Below are 20,812 nucleotides of genomic sequence, written 5' to 3'. Positions count from 1 at the left end.
CTCTCGGAAATGACTACAGAGTTTGTGGGGTTTTTCCCCCGAAACCTCGTGCTGAGGTCTATTGTTTTAGGCTAAATTTTAATATATCGAAGGGCCACCGAGGACACGGATTTTCAATATCAAAGATATACGTTGTAAACGAAGACTGCACATCTCTGTCAACCTATTAGCTGAAGTACGTTCGCCCTGTTGCACGACTCCGTCGTCGTCATCGTCGTTCGTACGCGCCCACGGGCAATACCGCTAGCCATGAAAACCATGAGAAAATCAATTAAGGGGGTCTTATACTCTCAGATATAAATTTTTCTCCAAAAAAACATTTTTTTGGAACATGAAGATTCAACATCCCTGTCCATTTGTAAATCGTATTTTGAAACGATTTTCCTCTAATTACTCCTGAATTTACGTTTAAATTAAGAAATCTGAACACTTCTAGCTATATTTCAACATAGCAACACCCATAGCAACCACTGTTTACAGTCTAAAAGTACTCACAAAATGGATTCAATTCAGTACATTTTAATGATACTTTACACAAACGCTTTAAAGATGTGTAGTTATGAGAATTTTGCATCATGGTCCTGAACATTGTTTCTTCTACCATCTTATACGCTCCTTATACTTGGTTAACATTTCTATGACTGGTGTGTATTCGGGTGTTCAATGAAACATTTATGTAAAACCTTTAAATATACCCTCCCCCTGCCCCTAACCTCCCCCCCTCTAGTTCACAGGGCTAATTTGGGCTCTCGGAGACCGAAGTAAAACTTTAAAGCCTTATTTCTCAAAATGACCAAATAGACGGATCATCAATATCTCGCACACGATATCTCCACTGGGTTTTAACCGAATGTTGTCAAATTTTCAACATTGATGAAGGACACAATTATCTAGGTCTTAAATATGGAACGCCAGAACTGTCTTATGATACTTTTTTTATTATATTTGGTGGTTATGTCATTACATTTAGTACTTATGTTATTATTTTCGGTGATTAACTCATTATACTCGGTGCTTATTCCATTATACTCGATGCTTATGTCTTTATATGCGGTGCTGTCTTTATTATATTCGGTGCTTATTCCATTATATTCGGTGCTTCCCTCGTTTTATTCGGTGCTTTCTTCGTTATATTAGGTGCTTTTTTCACTATATTCGGTGCTGTTTTTATTATATTCGGTGCTTTCTTCGTTATATTCGGTTCTAACTTTGTTTGATGTTTTCTTCATTATTACGTGTGTTAACACCATTATATTCGGTGCTCTCTTCCTTATATTCGGTGCAAAGGCCATTACATTCGGTACTTCCTTGTTCGGTGATTACTTCATTATATTCGGTGTTTACTTCATTTCATTCGGTGCTTTCTTCGATATGATCGTCACCAGTCTTCGCAAGGGGCCGTACAATTTGGAGGTAGTCTAGGGAAAGCCGGGAAAAACGGGTGTCACGAAAACTCAGACCCCGAAACCTCAGACCCCTCGAAATTAAAAACTCAATTGTTATCACCTGAATTGCTCTACGGTTACCAGACAACAGCCACAATGGGGCGTAAAGGTAAAAACACGTAAAAAACACGTAAAAAGTCAACACGTGAAAAACACGTAAAGGTCGAACCGATTGAACCGCCATGTCTGGTCTCGAAATGTGAGCGAACGAAAATTGAAAATTGGCGCGAAGGCCCCGTCACGAGGCAGATTTAATAATTAACTAAACCAGGTGGTATCATGGAAAAAAAAAAAAAAAAAAAAAAAAAAAAATGGAAGTGTTTGGTTTGAAACTTACCGTTTCCTGTAAGAAATATTCACTATTCCCGTTATAAGTTGGAACGCAAACATGGCTATCTCTATGTACTCTTTTTTTCTCTAAATTTTGCTAATTTCTGCGGGTTGCGTGCCGACAGTCACGCAACGCACATAAAGTCAAAAAGCAGATTGCGATCAAACGAGTATGTTTCAGAGAACAACACATTTTTTTTTGCTGCATACGATTGCATAAAAAAAGGTCTGTTTTGAAAACCAGTGTCGGCTGCTGTTCTAAACCTTGTTAGTTCTTCACTGTTTGACCGACGCTACAGCGATAAACCTGAGAAGTTAAATATTTGTTTTTCGCTGTTCGATCGACGCGACAACATAGACCGGATAAGATAAACATCTCGCCCCATTGTGGCCATAGAGTAATCCAGGTGATAACTGAGGTTTCGGGGTCTGAGGTCTGAGGTCTGAGGTCTGGGTTTTCGGGGTCTGAGTTTTCGTGACACCTGTTTTTCCCGGCTTTCCCCAGACTACCTCCAAATTGTACGGCCCCTTGCGAAGACTGGTGACGATCATATCGAAGAAAGCACCGAATGAAATGAAGTAAGCACCGAATATAATGAAGAAATCACCGAACAAGGAAATACCGAATGTAATGGCCTTTGCACCGAATATAAGGAAGAGAGCACCGAACATAATAGTGTTAGCACACGTAATAATGAAGAAAGCACCGAATATAACGAGGGAAGCACCGAATATAATGAAGACAGCACCCCATATAAAGACATAAGCACCGAGCATAATGAGTTAATCACCGAATATAATAACATAAGTACTAAATATATTGACATAACCACCCAATATAATAAAAAAGAGTATCATAAGGCAGTTCTGGCGTTCCATACTTAAACCTCCAAAATTTGCAATTTATGAAATTTTTCCCTGTTATTTAGTTAATATAGTTAATATTAGTTTATTAGTCTCCTGGACAACTTGCTTATGGACAGGATGAACTTAATTCCATACTTCTCGAACCATTCATTATTACGTTATCGTGTTTATAATGAACACCACTTTTTAACACTTAGGAGCTAGTTATTCATTAACTATCGTGGCACGTGACCTGGAAAAGCTCATTTTTGAAGTCAGAGTGCAAAGTCCTTTAACGTGATACCAAAGCTGTTCCACAGAGTTGTTTTGCAAAAAAAAAAAAAAAAAATTTAGGTGTAAGACCACCTTAATGGTTTCCTTTCTTCCTATATGAGTATGGTGCTCCTCTTGGCGGCCCTTGGGGCGCCGGAGCTCCGCTATGATTAAATTTCTATGAAGGCAAGCATATTAATTGTCTTTCACTTTAATTACTTCAGATCCTTTAATCTGGGACTACTCTTACATTGGCAAGTAAAGGTTATGATCACTTATTATTCCAACGAAACATTGCTCCTAGTTGGAATGTGGACCCTGCTAAATTGTTTTTAACATTATCCTTCGGTAACCCGTTGTTATCTGAAAAACTAAAAATATCTCAAGCACTGAGGAGATCAAAGCTAGCATCATGTCTTAGACACGCCACGTGTTACTGAAAGTGATTTCAAACGCATCGGTGAATATATCTTTTCTTTGGAACTGAAAAAATCCTTAGCCATGCACAACTATTTAGCACGTAATTTTCTTGCCCAAGAAAAGAAAACGACTTTTAACTTCAGTCTTTCTAATGCTTACTAGTGGTAAGAATTAAAAGTTGCTTCATACCTAAAAAAGAAAAATTGTTGCAGATTTCGGCTTTGCTTTGCGTCGTTATTTGATCTGCGATAAACGCTTTTTTCAATACAACTGGGTGCTGCCGGCTACAAAGCAATATCTAGAAAATTCGGCTGGTAAGATAAAGACTAATTTATCTCCCATTCTGCATGTATGCAATTGCCGATATAAAATTAAATAAGAAAATCTTACGCCTACAACGTTTCTAATAAGATTTTTTTGTCCAAGCAAGCCAATTTTTGTTTCTTGGAGCATTTAAAACCTTTTAAAACGAAACTAGCAATAATCATATCATTTTAAAAACACAGATTCAAAAAAGTATTGCCTCAATCTGGGAATTTGATCCGTACCCCTCCAACAAGTAAATTAAATGATTTTTTTCCTTGATGTAAAATTTCTAGTGAGAGAGACACTCGATAAAATTTCTAGTGTCTTCAGAATTAAAAACTCTGTGCATTTCCTCTATTTTATGCGTTCATAACCTGATTCCGGTTTCACCAGAACGAAAGGATGCCACGTTTCACTGCAATTAAGTTCTCTGTGGAATATTAGTGTTATTCCTCATGTTGCAACCAACATCAACGCTAACTCGACCACGATGGCCCTTACCATCACGATCGTGGTCAGGGAGAATCCCTGTAGTTAAGATAGCAGATCCAGGGCTTTTCTGTGTTAGTTATGCGAAAGATATGCAGTGCGTTTTATCCGCGAATTTGAATTGAACAATCATGCAGTCTACTTTCGTCTTGTTTGCGTACAGGTGTATACGTATATCTTATTAGATGTTTTGGTGTGTAGTATTGCCGTATATTTTCACGAGTTGTACCGTATTTTGACGAGCCCGTAGGGGGAGTCAAAATACAAACAACGAGTAAAAACATTAAGCGATAGTATACACCAAAACATCTAAAAAGAGATTTATTATCCAACTGCTGTACAAAGTCAATATATTTATCAGTGAAAGAGGGAGAGTGTGACAGTTTTGCGTGCGTGCGCCGACCTGTCCGACAAACAGGCTTTCTACTGTACGGAAAACTGTACAATATCGCTGTACATTTGTATTGTTATTCGGACGGTATTCGTTGCAGTTGGATAATAATGACTGAAAACAAACTGGTTGCAAAAGGGGAAAAAATGCAAGTCACATCTCTTGGCCAGGAATCGAAACAGTTGAGAAAACAGCCCTTCTTCTTGACACGTGCGATGTACAAAACGCTGCCTTTAGGCGCCTTCTATTCCATGAAAAATTCCGGTTTGAATTTCCGGAAATTTCCATCGACAAATTTACCAGAATTTTTCGGAAATTCCGGAGAAGAGGACAACCTTGCGAGGTATACTGAAAATTTTGGAATTTATTTGCCGGGAATTATTTCGCAATCCTTTCCATTTACCTTTTCTCCCAGAATTGCCTGAATGTTCGGTTAAATGGTTCGCTTTTCGGAAATTGAACAATTTTCGGATTTTTCTGGAACTTTTCCCAGGAGATTTCCGTACCATTTGTCCCCGTTTCCAAAGAATGAAAAGCGTCCAGTGTTCATGGCAGTAAAGCTAATGAGCGATGGGTATCGATTTGAGTATTAAACAAGCTGCAACAATTCACGCTATATAAACAGTCACATTGCGAGGGATCCGTAGCGTATGGAGTTATAGCATATAGAACAGGGTTATCAAATACAGCTTTCTCTCCTCGTTTACTTTGCAAACGCAAGACAATTTTTTAGACTGTTTTCCTTGTACAGTACTTATATCTAGTATAAATGCATTAAATACTAGTAACACACGATGAAAACTGTTATGAAAACCGGAGATATACGCTAGGCGTGTCTGGAAACGAAGGGGACCGTTAGACCCTTAGGATTGTCTTCGTTTTCATTGCCGAATTCTGATGATAGTAGCAATACCTCATATGTTCGCTTCCACAAGAGACATTATCAGAAGAAAACCAATTGACGAGAAACTGTTTAATTGATCCCACGCCTTTGATTGTGGTGACAGTTATGATGATAAAGTATCCACACGGGGAACCTAGCTCTGATTGCAGAAAAGTTAGATTCCCAACGACGATTAATTTGTTCTGTTTATGTTAACAGTATCAATGGATTGTATTAAAGTATTAATATATTGAGAAACAGGCTGATCGAAAGAATGCTTTAATAAAAATCAAATTGTACATTGTATTACCATCTACAGTATTTAACACTTTGTCATGCAGGCAGGTGAATTCTTACATAATCAAAAGCTGTAATATCTTGTCTTGATGTAAGGCCGGCCAAATGTTTAGAATTGCAACCTTAAAAAGAGACGTTCGTATAAGTAAACCAACTAGTCATAATCAGGAATTTCGGTATATATCGAGCTTTGCAGCAAAATAGCTAACTCTTTTATACTGGGCAGCCACATTTACTTCTACTAACGCAGGTGTTACAACTGGGGAGAACAAATTAACTAATTTTCTTTACCAGGGTATAATTAAAACCTACAAAGAAAAAATTGTATAGCACCGAGTGATTGGGTTTAGTGTTTGCACATTTTTTTTGATGATAATTGTATCTCAATATTGCCTGCTTAAAAGGCAACTAGATATGTTTTCTTTTCGTGTTTTCAAAACAGAGAGATCCATGTTTAATTTCGGCACGAAAGCAAGTTGTTCCTTCCCGCAAACTAATAATTTTTTTTTTCGATTTCAATAAAACTTTTAGACAAAGCGATCTTTTATGCTTGTTTTGCTTCAGGGTGCCAACCGATCGAATCTCAAATAGTTCCCCCAGTTTTAAGTCTCACCAAACTGGACAACGTCGAGATTGATCAAGTCTAGGACGCCATGTTTCGCAGAGAAATGTCGCTTCCACGGGCAGCATTACTTATATTTTTGGTGTTTCAAGAGGTGAAAGTAACACACATTAGGTTACTTTATAGTATAACCCGAATGAGGTCAGCATAAAGATGCATGCCTTTTCTTTCGGCATCCAAAACTGCGCTTTTTATCGGGACACTAAACTGAGAAGGGAAAAAATTATTGTTAAACGTATGTATCTAAATTAACTGAATCTCCCCAAGGAGATAATTCAGTTTAAAAAAACGCCAAACGCGAAACGTGAAGTGCGAAATGCGTAATGCACAAAAGATCTTGTTCAAAAACAACGGATTTGCTTAAAATTGTACCAACAGCTTTATAGTTTGTTTCATTAATTTCAAGTAACCGTGCAACTTATCCTAGTTTGAATTTGTCATCAGATTTCAGGCTATGATCCTGGCAATTACAATGGACGATTCTATCCAGTATGTATGACTTACTCCTCATGTGGATACTTATGGCAAGAAATTGATTACCATTCAAAATCTGTAGAAATTCGTTGTCAACTAGCAGTGTTAATCTCTCATAAATTTATCTCATGAGTACGATTTTATCACAAATACTTCAGAGTAGAAATTCGTTGAATAACTGTGCAATGTGGCTTTGGAGGCAATGTAGATGTCTCTGCCTCTGCCTGATGTCAATGTTTTTTGTTTGTGTGGGTTTTTTGTCTGGAATCTTTGAGTGATGCGAACATGTTTGAAAGGAAGACATGTAAAACATCATTTAATTGTGCTTTTGGTTTTCAAATCTATCTAAAACACTTCTCTCTTTTTTGGCAAGAAAGATCATATCGGGCAAATTTTTATTTTTTTAGATGGGACTCATTGGGAGACATCTCAAATAATTTGGGTAACATTTTTATGTAGGCCCATCGATTTGAGCCTCTTCCAGGATAGCACTTACGATTGAATACCAAATGGTTTCACCAAAACCGACAAAAATAGGGATTGAAAATTATTGTTGCTTTCAGGCTCATTTCTGCAAAAACATAATTAGATCCCCTGTACCACTTAACATATTTTTAATCTTGAATACCGTTTTATCTTATAAATTCTCATTCTTGTTACTTTACAAGAGGAGGGAAATAAAAGGAAGAAAGCTGACTGGAGGGTACGTACTACCAGTAATGGTAGGTAGGTTAAGTCTACATACGAGCCAAGTAGCACATCAGGCCGGAGCTTCTCCTGGTTTCAGTAGCATGAAGCGACTAGGAGTATTTCTACTCCCCCCTGGATGGCATGCTAGTCCATCGGGGGGTTACCCCACACACATTAAATTCGCCGGTACCCATTTATACACCTGGGTGGAGAGAGGCACTGTGAGAGTAAAGTGTCTTGCCCAAGAACACAACACAATGTCCCCGGCCAGGGCTCGAACCCAGACAACGCGCTGCGGAGTCGAGCGCACTAACCATGAGGCCACCGCGCCTCCCATACTATCAGTAATATGCTGATCGATCGACCTAATTTGATTTGAGTCTCAACGAATTAAACAATCATAATGATTTTTTTTCTATTTTTCTTCGCTTATCGATTTTTTAATCAGTTGCCTGGACGTGCAATTCAGCTAAGAGCAAAATATCGAAATTGACAGTACAACATCGATCTTTAATAAATAGGATTCCATTCGGGACAAGAATGCATGAACTGAAACAGAACAATTTTTAAAACGAAAATGTGAAAGAGGCATTCACGTTGATAGAACTTAGAAGTATTAAGTAGGCAACTGAATACTCATGTTAGCACTGACATGTTTTGCTTGATTATATAAGGCCCCCTTTCATGACTTTGGGTGAATCAGTTTGATACATGCATTTCGCCTTTCGTATAGATAAATTGGACTTGTAGTAACAGGTTGTAATGAAAACCGTGCGAAAAGAGTATATGATCATATAATCATATAGACCTATAATCTAGCACATGTACTGACTAATTTTTAACTGGGGTTTAAATCTTGCAGGAGAAGTCTAGAAACTCTGGTAAGCAATTACTGAAAGAGACTATATATCAAAATCATCAATAATTCTTCAGGTTAAAATAGAGGAAATCACAACCTTGAAGGAGGTTTGGATACCCGATCTTAATTAACATAGATTTTGATGATTTAACATAGATTTTTAGTCCTTGGTTTTTGTTTCGTTTGAGAAGATATATCAAACACTCGAGACAGTGTTTCACCGGCCATCCAAACACCTCGAATCTCGTCAAAAGTACTCCGCTGCGTATTTTCAACTCTCTTTTCGTTGTTTGGATATCCTGATGAAACACTGTCTCTCGTGTTTGATATATTACGTAAAAGTTACTTTTCCACTTTCCAACAATCATCATCTGAAATTGACCAAGAAATTTAGGTGACAGATGCCAACATAGGGTATGTGTGAAAATATTCTTCATCTGAGATTGCCAATCCAAGTGTTCACCAGGGTTCGCAGTTTGAAATTTTATTTTCCACAGAAACCTGACATATTTCTAAACTTTATGGGTATAATAACTGGCATTAAGATAGCTTTATGCTTAGAAATCAAAATGGCTTGAAAACGGGATATAGTTTTGGCTTAGATGAGGATGTCTTTTGAAAATTCTATCAGACTTATTGCGCAACATTCTACATCCTAAAACCTTTGCGTTTAAGTATTGGAACACTTTAGGAATTTGAACGGGATTGCAGTTCTAAATCAGTCTTAAATCAGAATTTCAGCCAAATCTTCTGGTTATTTGATTTTGTCGTAGGTAGATGAGTCTTTAGTTTCCATGGGGAAAAGGGCAGTCTCTCTTAACCAGGTATGTCAGCCTTCGTAAAAACTTTTCGTTGCCTATTAACAGATCATAATTATGCATCAATGACACGCCTTTCTCCACGTAGGTCGCATTAGTATCATTTGATTATAGTCACGGCAATAAACAAAGAAGTTCTCTAATAATATTACTTGCCCCGTCCACTTACTCAGAATGAATCAGGTCATAACAATGCTCCTTGCCCTTTTTACGATAGAGATAGTGTTTACAACGGGTGATTGCAAAATGAGTCTAGTTACTTCCAATGTACTCCACGCATCGTAATGTGTAATTCATAGCACCGCTCTAAATCAGTCTTAAATCAGAATTTCAGCCAAATTTTCTGGTTATTTGATTTTTAGCAGAGTTGTTCATTTTGTGTGCAAGCACTTATTGCTCGCCACAGACGTTCTTTTGAGCAGTCGAGCGCCAAGGCCTTTTTGAGCGAGCAAGCGCCATTTTTCATTCGGTGTGTGGCGAAAAGCGGCCTTCTTCGCGTTTCAGAAACGTCGGACTCCCTCGCGAAATCCGAAACCCAGTAAGAAAATTTATTCTACAGAATACTGTCTACTGTAAAGAAATCTAGAAAAACTTGAAACTGAAATTGAAACTGTACAACACTGAGTATTCCTCCGCATAAGCCTCCATTAGAAGCTAGTTGCAGTCGAATATCAAGAATACGAAAATGGTCTATTACTAGGATCCTTTTTGAAGGCTACTGACCACCTTTTTTATTATTTTTTGATCCAGGGGCCGGAGCCCAACAAGGTAAGTACTGTGAGTCATTGTTGTGAAATACTGCCAGATTAACTCGATACAAGAGGTAAGAGGTTTTTTTTTTACATGGAATGTATGCAGATGAAGAAACTCGAGCCCACGCTTTATACGCGTACAATTAGCGTGTGCAGATCTTATAAATTCACATCATCAATGTTCGTGCACGGTGCGAGTCTGAAATGTTGTTTTCGACCCTGGTAAAATCACCTTTTTTTTCATATGGCTCAATGCAAAACAATATGCCAAAAAGTTGCTGGCTTCAATATATGTAAGTTAGGTGCTGTAGAATGTCGCGAGGAATCTGGGCTCCAAACGCTACAGACAGAAATTATCTATATTTTAGTAGCACGGTAACAATAGAAGCTTAAATACAAATGGGAAAAAACGACATATCCATGTAAGTACTGCCCATGTATGTATTGCCCATTGAAGACGACATCTCTTACTTTTTAGGCAGTTTCACACAAAAGCCGCACTGTAAATCAGAAACTCTGTTTAAAATAACTGTGTCTTATACAAAGTGACTTTCCCATCAAGTTGTCATCGCAATGATTTAAATGTGACGGTGCTGGTTATGCTCATTCCAGAGTGAACTGAGCGTATCATTAGAATCCAGTCTACTGCGTCTCACGGGCCCGGTCGATTCATCGTCCAGCCCTGATCTCCCTGGTTTGACCACTGGGGACTAGCCAACGCTTTTTGTTTTAACAGACAGCGCCTGGTAGTTACAATGGACCTGTAAACATGGGAAAACGACGAATCTCAAGAAAGGTATCTTCTAGAAAGAATAGAGTTAGGTATTTTTAGGTATTTTTAGCTGACGAATTTTTTTATCTTGTTAAAATAAAGATAATCTAATCTTATCTGAGCGTCTGTTTAAGAACGTTCGCTTATCGTTTTTTACGCATCGTTGCTGTGCAAGTCATTCATGTCACAACGTCAAGCCACGTCATACATCAAGCGCACGCTAATAAGGAAATATAAGCGAGTATAGGTACCGGGTGTATTAACTTCACCTGGAGTTTATTCTCCTAAAAGGTCGGTGACCCCCTCTTTTCTTTATATAAATCACTTTCTTCCATGATTTTCTCCATTTTAACAGAAAACAGCAAAAGAGAAGTTGCAAATATTTCGCCTTTTCTGCTCTCGTGCCACCAAAGTTTTCTGCGAATGTGGAGGGGCAAGACTAGTATGTGTTCTTAATTTTCCAAGGCCCATTCTTCCTCAAAAAAACGACATCAGCCGCAAAACTTAACTTAAACTGAGTACGTTTTACCTGATCTAAATTTCACTAATTAGCTTCTTTTATTGCTGATAGTTGTAACCTAATTAAAGAACAGTCGTCGTAAAATAACGAAATCTTCTAAAAACGCATGGTCCAGTCAATGCGCCTCATCTCGAAAATTAGCATGGTGACCCTCCTTTGTCTATTTGGGTCCAAGTAAAGGCATTCCCTCAGTGAAGTATAAAATAGGTGCCTAAAGGTGCCCACATAATTAATATAAGAGCTCATTTGATATCCTCAGGCATATATTAAATATATACTCACTTTTTAATTAAATCATTACTAAACCCCAGGAACTTGAATCATTTATATTAATTAACCATTTATTATTCGTCTATATCAGCTTATTTCTTTGAAAGACGTGAAGTAAAAAGGAGTCGGAAGTGGCAACTAACCCATCGCTGACGAGTGATGACCAGTACTTTGAAAACCTGAGATCAGGCTGAAAGACAGCCAAGAAAAGTGGCCTGCATATCCTGTTGCTTAGAAATTATGCTTGTGTAGAAATAAAACGTAACTAAAAATCTGTATTTTTGTTTATGTTATATGAAATATCGAACGTGTAAAGAAAATCCATCGAGACAAGCATACCCTCGCAAAAGAGGTCGCCCTCATTTTCAGCGTGTGCTTATAACCTAGTGAGAGGTTTGGCGACCGTACATCTCGCTTGTTAGCCAGTTAAACCAGATGGTGCGGTTAGAGTTGGCCGAGGCTGTAGGGCAAAGCACGTTTATGTAGCTCTCTTAGCGCCCCTCGCAGGGAACCCACGATCTGTGACAGAAACCTAACTAAAAGCCTGCTACCTTGTGTTGGACTAGAACCACATCCTGAGACAGTAGCAATACTAGCAGTCGTTTTATCCCACGGAAACTCGGATAGGTTTCGCTAATGTGAACCAGTCGACCCAATAATAACTTTGACTTTTAGCTAAAAGAAAACACAATTCGTATTATTGATACCAGAAGAATTTAAACTTCTAGCGGTCGCAACTTCATATCACGCTATGTTATAAAAGGAATTATTCACAAACGGCTTGGGGATCGAAGAAAAGATGCGTGACACTTGCAGTTAAATAGCTTATAGGTTGATATTATAGGCCGGAGATTATCCCGGTTTCAGTAGCATTAAGCGACTAGAAGTATTTCTACTCCCACGTGGATGGGATGCTAGTCCGGGCCATTGCAGGGTTACTTCCTAGCATTAGATTCGCCGTTACCCATATATACACCTAGGTGGAGAGAGGCACTGTGAGAGTAAAGTGCCTTGCCCAAGAACACGACACAGTGCTCCCGACCAGGGCCCGAACCCAGACCGCCGAGCGCACTAACCGTGAGGTCAACGCGCCTCCACGATAAACATGATGGCAAAATGGCCTACGGGCGACCTCTGAATCTTTTTATTTCCAGCAATGATCCAGGTTCAATTTGGTTTGCTTGCTGTAGGAACTCATTGTATCAATGCTGCAAGACAGGTGATTTAAACGTTATACTAAAACAGATATCATTAACCGGGGAACTTAGACCTGGTCAAATTTGATGAACAGAACGCCAAATTCTTAGAATCATCTTTAAAATCAGAATGATATTGTAAAAAGAAACATTCGAGAATTAAGTACCCTCAGCTTCGAAGTGAAGTTGTTAAATTTGTTAAACAGGCAGGTGTTAATTTTTACTCTCTCTTTCTGCCAGAGGTAAAATTGGCCGGGAGAGAGAGACTTTTTTTCCGTTCCCAGGTTCAATTTAATTACATCGTATCTTGTCAACAAAGGGGCCATTTATACGGGAGAAAATAAGACGCGATGATTTACAGCCCGACTATCTCACAGAACAATAATCACGTTTGGTATGCATACTGAAATAACAATTATAGCAAAAGCTTAATAAAAAGAAACAACAGCGAAAGTTTCAATGAGTAGAACTATGGATGTCACGTGCGTTATACATGTTCATCTTTCTACAATTGTTTGTCGTCCTCTGCAAAACAACAACGTTAAATGACCAAATTCGGTATATTTGGAAAGTGTGGACGACGACGGCTAATTTTTCTAGTTTTTTTTTTATATGGAGTTTAACGATATCTTTGCTTATAATTCATACATTGTGTTTTCGCTTGCCTGCGATTAATCCAACCGCGTCACGTAACTGAATATGCCTCAGCTAAAACTGAGGAATATCCCAGTGATATATCCCAACTGTTGCGAAAACTAATTAAAGGTTAGTTAACAGAATAGTCTCCATTTGGCGCGAAATATAACCTCGGATATTTGTCTTTGGACAGTTTCCACAGTTTTCCTCGAGCTTTGCTTTCGGGAAACCGTTCGCTTCTCGAAACAGATAATGTCCACGGACAAAAATCCAAACTTATTTTCGCGCCGCATGGAGGCTATTGTTTATATATCCGGACAGATGAAGATAATTGCGAAATCCCGAAGATTCTTTCTCAGTTTACTTAGCGTTGTTCTTTTCACTGAGTGTTCTTTGTTCTAGTTCCGAGAATTATTGTTTTTGTTTGTTGTGTTTTAAAACTCAGGATTTATATTTACGTGTGGTGAGAAACATTTTTCCCTCCCGCAAACAAATAATTAAACTTTTGTTTGAAGTATTTTTTTACGCAAGGAAGCTTTGTTTTTTGTTTTGCCTCAAGCAGCTACCTCGGGATTAAAACTCAAACTTTCTCCCAGTTTTAAATCTTATCAAGTTGGACACCGCTCTCATCAGGTCAACAGGTTAAGGACACAATGTTTCGTGGAGAGGTTTCGCTTGCTGTGGCAACATTATTTATTTTTCTGCTGTGTCAAAAGGTGAACATAACATAGATTATAAATTATAGTCAAAAGCCTTAAAGTTTTCAATCTTTGTTTTCAAAATGAGATAGTTTGCCATTCGCCAGAGGAAATATGGAAAACCTTTTACACTTCTTGTTAGACTTGTGTAGGAGGCAGGCTTCTAGTTAGACTTGTGTAGGAGGCAGCGTGGCCGAGCGGTCAGCGTGTCGGACTCGCAGTTCAGCGGTGCCCGCTCTGACCACTACCTGGATTTGTTCCACGGTAGCCCCTAGTTCAAATCCTCGGCCACGCTTGTAAATAGCTAATTGCTTTGCCTTCGACCATTTGCAATTCTTAATAATATTATGTTCCATTTGGATTATTTATACATGTTTCAGTTGTTTGCTCGGCCCCACTAGCCTTTGTGTTATAATCACTGCCGAGGGTAAATAAAGGTTTTTTTTTTTCTTAACTACCTTGATAGCATATGAACTGTATGAATGAAATGTAGAAGGAAAATTCTCGTGGAATTCTTGACAATATGATAGGAGAGCAATCGAAAAACCAACAACATATAATTCGTTAATGCACCTTAAGAGAGAAATGGCACTTTTTCTTTTTTGGACCTGTGGTATTCGGTGTCTTTGCATAATTTTCCTGCCTCATCACATTCAAAAGCAAAAGCAAAATTCTTTACACTGAGACAAATAAACGTTATGTGACAAATTCCAATCATGATTATTTTAATCCATCGAATGGTTGGAGCGAATTCATCCAGTGAAAATTATTTCATTCTCTCAAACGCTTTAAACCGCTGTTTTAAGCTATCTGGAGTACTTTTAAAGCTCTGAAGGTTAATTTTAGCCTGCGCTAGGAATTTTTTAGTTGTTCGGTCAATCTAAGGGAACTTGAGTCTTCTAGAATTTATTATAGGGCTTCAATCCGTATTCAATTCGAAAACAACAGACATTGAGGTTTTCATATCACGAAATTTCGAAGAGAAATTTTTTTTGTCGACTCCGATGCGTTGGATGCCCCTACCAAAAAAGCTTCAAAGCGTAGCTCATCAAAATGAAATCGTTTAAATCATTCACTGAACACTTTCCTAATTCTTCATGGATAGCATTGGGAACTTGTGCGCCTTAGATTTAGATTTATGCTTTTTTGATACCTTGAACAGGTCGCTAACCAGGACCGTAACCAGTAACAGGCAAACCAAGGCACTTTCCCCAGTCACTTTTTTCGTTTTTCCTGCTTTCTCTTAAGAAGGGGAAAGTAAAACACTGGTAGCAAATAAATAAACAAACAAAACAAATAACTTTACATCAGTCATATATTTTTTTGGCTACTGTCCTGGTAACCGTCCAACTGAACTATTCAGTACATGAAGTATGAATTATCCTACAGATTTCTGTGATGGCACAATTGTATCAACAAGATATTCCCGGCGAATACCATGAATTATATTCATATCCGGGGGTATGTACAAAAAAATTGTTCTTTGCGTATTTGTGTTAATATTTAGTATCATTTTTAACAAAGTTCTTTTGGTTAAGGGTAAAAGAATACATGTATATCTTATAAGTGTGATCTGCTAAGCGAGTCCTGCGAACTGAAAGTGCTTCAAGACTTCATGAGGCAAAAAGATATCATTAACAACGGAAGGCATGCATTCCACGCTTAAACAAGTATAACGTCTCTTTGGAATACATTGTCTAGTTGCAAAAGTTGTGAAAGCTAGCTATGGTTGACCTACAACTTCATTAAGTTATTACCTTACGTTGCCATGGTGACGATATGGCAAGTTCATATCTGTGTTGCAGAACTTTTGCCTTCTGTTCAACAATTGGATTATGAGCTTCAGACTTCTTTCACGCATAAAAATCGAGAGCGCAAAATGAAATTGTTTTGATACAAATCTGCTAGTCGTTTAAAACTTTAAGATCTAAATACTCTCCACAAAAACTTCAAAAACACAAAGAAGAGGCTACTATTTTGTTAACAACTGTGAAACTGAGGAGGCAGCATGGCCGAGTGGTTACGGCACCGGACTTGAAATCCGGAGGTCGCGGGTTCAACGGTCCCGCTCTGGGCCGACCGCTAAGCTGGAATTGTTTCTCGGAAGACTCCAGTTCAACTCCTCGGTCATGCTTGTAAATAGCCAACTGGTCTGCCTCCCACCATTTGGGATTTGTAAGCCTATTATGTTTATTTGCAATATTTGTTTCTTTCAGTTTCAGTAGCATGCCTGGAAACTAGCTAGTTGTAGCTAAGTACATTGACCACTATAAACATTCTAAATTTTCTATATTATATTTTAAACTGCGAAGCTACTCACTATTTACAACAGAATAGATAGCAAGTAGCCTAGCCAATAAGAACAAATTTGTGATTGGCTTTACATAAACAAAATGTCTACCAGAATTTTCATCGTTAGTCCTTAGTCCAAAATTATACCGTAATGTTTAGGTTAAAATCGATGAAAAGTTGTCTTGTAGGGTTTGACCTTTCGAAGTCATACTAATAATAGTTCTAAAGTTCTTCAAGTTAGGGTACTCGCCAACACTTCCGGCCAGCCCTCTGCCAGAAGCTACCAGCTATAAGTTTCTATGCCTCATTTTCATTTTGACTTACATATAATCCTATGTTAATTTTTACTTTGCCAGAGTCACGGACAAGTTCGAGAACAAATTCCACTGAAAGAACAATTAGGGTAAGTCTTAACAATTAACCTTACCCAAATTCGCATTAGCCAATCAGAAGCCGTATCTGCTTAACAACCATTACACGAGCGCTCGTTAGATTTGAGTAGGCTATAATCATGTCATATCCAACAAGCGCGAGTGTAATAATTGTTTCATTAAATTCCCCCCTCCCCCGCCCCCCCCAAAAAAATTATTCGTGGAAATCGAGGTGAAAAGTGGCAGAATGTTTACCTAGCCACAAAGCGACAAGGCAAATATTTTGCCGCTGTTCACCGAGATTGAATAGAATAATTGTTTTAGTATTTACACACGAATTGATCTCAGAAACAAACGAAAAGGAAACCATTAAAAGTTGATTTTATTGACCTGTCAATTCATGCGTGGAAAAGGTGCAAGCGGCACAAGCATGCGGAACTATTTACAGGATCTTCAAACATGGCAAATCTAGCTAAACTTTGATAAAATCAGTCATCATGACAACCTAGCAAAATGTTATTTTAATATCGTTCAAATCAGCAAGTCTGCTCGCAAAAAAAAAATTTCACCGGTCAATTAAAGTTTCCATATTCACTTGAAATGAAAATTGAAGGAGCAGTTGGCGAAGGATCAACCTGAATACCGTGTGCGCAGTACTGTGGTGAAAACTGGATATTTTCTGCCGCAAAGACATTCTCCTAAATATAGTTGTGGAGGTGCTTTGTTGAATACCATTTGATGCTTCTGCGGATAAATTAGAAATGAAACCTACGGTGTTCATTTCTGCTAATGCTGGGAAAAGGGTGACTTGGCGGTCGGATTTCCTTAGATTGATGAAATCTGTGATTACCAAGGAGCAAAGTGTCAAGTGGTATTCTATTATTCGAAAAAGGCGCCACTGATTTATTGTGTCTCACTTAGATGTACTAGATTTGGGTAAAATATATGACTGGATTTAATGAAAGGTGCGTTCGTCAGTTTGCACCTAACGAGTTTGATGCTACGACTCCTAAAAGCTAAAAAATCACTCCAACCGATGAAAAAAGAAAGAAAAGGGTAAATTACTACAAAAAAATGAAGATGAGATAGTAATAGAGAAAGGGCTGACGTTCCCTTGGATCTTTATATCGTCTACTTTGCAGATGCTCGAGCAGGGTGAAATTTTCCTAAACGTCTTCTTATAAATCTAAGCACACAAGTATTGCGCAAATAGCTAAATGTAATTTCCATTTGAATTTTGCAGCCGGGAAAATATAGCCGCAAGAGCTCTGCTGAAGAAGGTAGGCCAAACCTGACAATGAAGAACTTTATGCCTTATTATTTCCGCGCTGGTTTAAATCGCGACGTAATTGAAGAAAGTCCCTGACAAGGTAGAAGGAATTAAAAAAAGAAACCATTAAGAGATGCAGACAATTCGCCGAATATAAAGTATATATTTGATTTAGAATTTATGACTTCTTTGTAATGCATACAGTTTATCTTGGAAACTCTGAAAACGTTCCGAATAATGACAAAAAAAAAACGAAAAGACTTATATATTGTATACACCAAAAATTAGTTTAGTGAAATCGTCACTAAACCCCAGATAATTCGAACCTTAACTGTTTCTTTTCATTTTCATCAGCTTCAATCCAAGAAAAACCTGAATGAACAGGAAGTCGGAGATTACTTCAACAACGTCGATAATGAAGGACAAATCAATTAGTAACTGATGTCATGCATGTCATGTAGAGTGTAGCAAAGAAACGAGGCCTGTGTATTAGTGCGTAGCTCGTGTAGAATTGAATAAAGCATGTTCGAAAATGTAATTGTTTGTTTACATTTCGTGAAATATTGCAAATATCTCATTGAGACAAGCAAAGCTTAGGGACTGTGCTATAATTGTCCCAGACGCTGATGCCCGACGTGTTATTGTGCAAAGCGAGTGGTGAAATCAGGTATATTTATGCTTTTACTATAAAAGTAGGTGTGGGGTGGGGTTGTTCATAATTTTTGGGAGATGAGGAGGGGGGAAAGCTTAACTTGCCATCGTTTGCGGAGGGGGGGGTGCACTACATAATATTTGTCTATGTGAGGCTCATTTTTCAGTCCCCTTCCCCTCATGCTGAAAATTATTGCACAGTCCCTTATAACCGTATATCCTGTCACTTATTTCACCGACAAAAAAATTGTTGTCATTGCCCAAATTCAAATACCAGGGAGGTTTCGAAGCTCAAGAAACTGTAATTTTCCTTGTAGCGGTAAATTTTATTATGCAACTTCTCGTTGTCTCTTAAATCACAGTTTGGTGTTGGGTTAAACATCCAGGGTATAATAATAGGCCATTTTTTAAAATTCTATCTTGGCTCCGAGGCTTGGGGGAATAAAACAAAAGAGATCACATCGAGGTTGAGTGATGAGTAATTAATTTTCTTTGTTTTATTCCCCCAAGCCTCGGAGCCATGTTAGAATTTTAATATATCGAAAATGGCCTATTTCAGTAATTAGGAAAGAAAGACCATGTCACTGTCCTCTTTCGGAGTAGGACAGAAATTAAATCAAGGTTGAAAAGAAACTTTTCCCAATTGGAAAAGCGACGCTGAAAAATTCAGCATAAACATTCAACTACTGCAAAAGATTCCTATTAGGAAGACTGTACTTTTCCTGAAAATAAAATGAGAATTTTTGTGTCGTCTTTCTAAAGAGAATGGTTTCACGGCGATTAATAATTTGTTTACTGTATTGTTCATAATTAATGCCAATTGTCTTAGTTGCTTTTATGGCTAAAAAGAGACACCCCTTTGTGCTTTAAACAACCTTTCTCTGCATACATTTTGGAGAGCTTAAAAACAAACAGCAGTTAACGTTTGGCTGGTAAAGCCTCCAGATAGCGGCATTTAACAGTGGAGTTTTAGTTCGATAAGGAAGAACTTTAAAATTTCAAATTACCGAGACGGCGTACTGCATAGCTCGAGCATCATTCTGGGAAGGAGGACAAAGGTAATTTAATTTATTTTTTTTGAAAGCAAACTGTCAAACGTACAAATTATGATATAGATGTTTACGTTGCGAATGATAACACTGCTTTAGGGTCGCCTAATCTAACATCTTTCAAAATATTTGCGCGGTCGAGTCAAGCTTGTAAGCTGTGACTTGTTTTATCGGTAAGGACGCAATCATAGCTTATAAAAATAGTATAGATTCAAGACTATTTTACTGTTCTGTGAAATGTAGCCAAGCCTCTTCCTGAAAGCGAGGTTTGGGTTGACGTTGTCATGCCAGAGATTAGAAACTATGTAGCATAGTAACAGCGCAACTGAAATTTGAAAAGTAGCAAATGGGTTTCATTGCAAAGTCGGAAGAAGAAAGAGATAAAATGAGAGAGAAACGTCCAGGCAAAACAGTGATTTGGAAGACACCTCTATTTTCTAACATAAAAATTACAATATATTTATTTTACTAGCCAAAATATTGAGACATAATTAATTGTTAACGTTATTTAATACATAAACCGAACACTGTTGCTAGAAAGTTGAAACATCTTCGAAACACGTTTTTCGGAAATCTTAGGCTTCAGACTTCTTCCCAAAACTCAAAAATTTTCGGCATGGCGCTAAAATCTTCTAATTAAATGTTTTTGAAATATTATTGTTATTACATTTTGGAGATATATATATATATATGCATTCAATCTCAATTTTTCGAACCTGTCGAGCAGAGAAGTGGTCTATAAATACTACGAAAAAACAACAACCATAATAAAAATATTGTTCTAACACAGCATCACAACTGGCTATAGTGAAAAAAATATGTATCTAGAACAAGTAGTATGGGGAGAAAATTTGGTATCACGACCTTCCAAGTGAAGTGGTTAACATTTAGAATAAAGCAGCCGGTTTGATGAAACCACGGGAGTATAAGTAAAAAAAAAAACAGCAAACCGACATCAAAATAGATCGTCTGTTTTGTTCACAATGTTTTCCCTATGCGTAGATTTATATCCCACGGAGTGATAAGTTTTTGTATTAAAACTGTTAGGTTTAAAAAGTAACAAATTAATTAAATTTCGATGTTTTCAGTAACAGGTGACAGTCTTTTTCTGTGTGCTTCAGTTACAAGGCCTACTTTCAACGGGACACTAATTTGTCATTCGCTGAAATAATATTTAATTTTGTTTCAATTC

The 20,812-nt window shown here is 37.8% G+C and overlaps 1 protein-coding gene and 1 long non-coding RNA gene across 3 annotated transcripts; both read left to right on the top strand.

The window, feature by feature from the left end:
* The first annotated feature begins 6,203 nt into the window (after positions 1-6,203).
* Positions 6,204-11,735, top strand: LOC110066267 (uncharacterized). The gene is made up of 8 exons (XM_089280311.1): positions 6,204-6,396; positions 6,747-6,791; positions 7,445-7,479; positions 8,329-8,347; positions 9,099-9,149; positions 9,894-9,911; positions 10,632-10,691; positions 11,549-11,735. The coding sequence occupies exons 1-8, from the start codon at positions 6,334-6,336 to the stop codon at positions 11,573-11,575; spliced, it is 318 nt and encodes a 105-aa protein (XP_089136437.1). The 5' UTR covers positions 6,204-6,333; the 3' UTR covers positions 11,576-11,735.
* A 2,165-nt stretch (positions 11,736-13,900) lies between these two features.
* LOC110066256 (uncharacterized) lies at positions 13,901-18,458 on the top strand. 2 transcript variants are annotated; one of them, XR_016204302.1, is made up of 5 exons: positions 13,901-14,005; positions 15,377-15,448; positions 16,636-16,682; positions 17,894-17,930; positions 18,275-18,458. It is a non-coding gene; the product is annotated as an uncharacterized LOC110066256 (long non-coding RNA). The 2 variants fall into 2 exon arrangements; XR_016204303.1 differs by lacking the exon at positions 15,377-15,448.
* Positions 18,459-20,812: the final 2,354 nt, after the last annotated feature.

The sequence above is a fragment of the Orbicella faveolata genome, unplaced genomic scaffold, assembly GCF_042242905.1.
Source record: "Orbicella faveolata isolate gen_17 unplaced genomic scaffold, um_ofav_v1 contig_47, whole genome shotgun sequence".
NCBI classification, from domain to species: domain Eukaryota; kingdom Metazoa; phylum Cnidaria; class Anthozoa; order Scleractinia; family Merulinidae; genus Orbicella; species Orbicella faveolata.
This window is presented reverse-complemented; position numbering and strand designations above follow the sequence as displayed.

Coding starts and splice junctions, on each gene's coding strand:
- LOC110066267 (XM_089280311.1), top strand. CDS start 6,334: ATGTTTCGCAGAGAAATGTCGCTTCCACGGGCAGCATTACTTATATTT. Junction 6,792..7,444: donor ACAATGGACGATTCTATCCA/GTATGTATGACT, acceptor TTACTTTACAAG/AGGAGGGAAATAAAAGGAAG. Junction 10,692..11,548: donor AACGACGAATCTCAAGAAAG/GTATCTTCTAGA, acceptor CGTCTATATCAG/CTTATTTCTTTGAAAGACGT.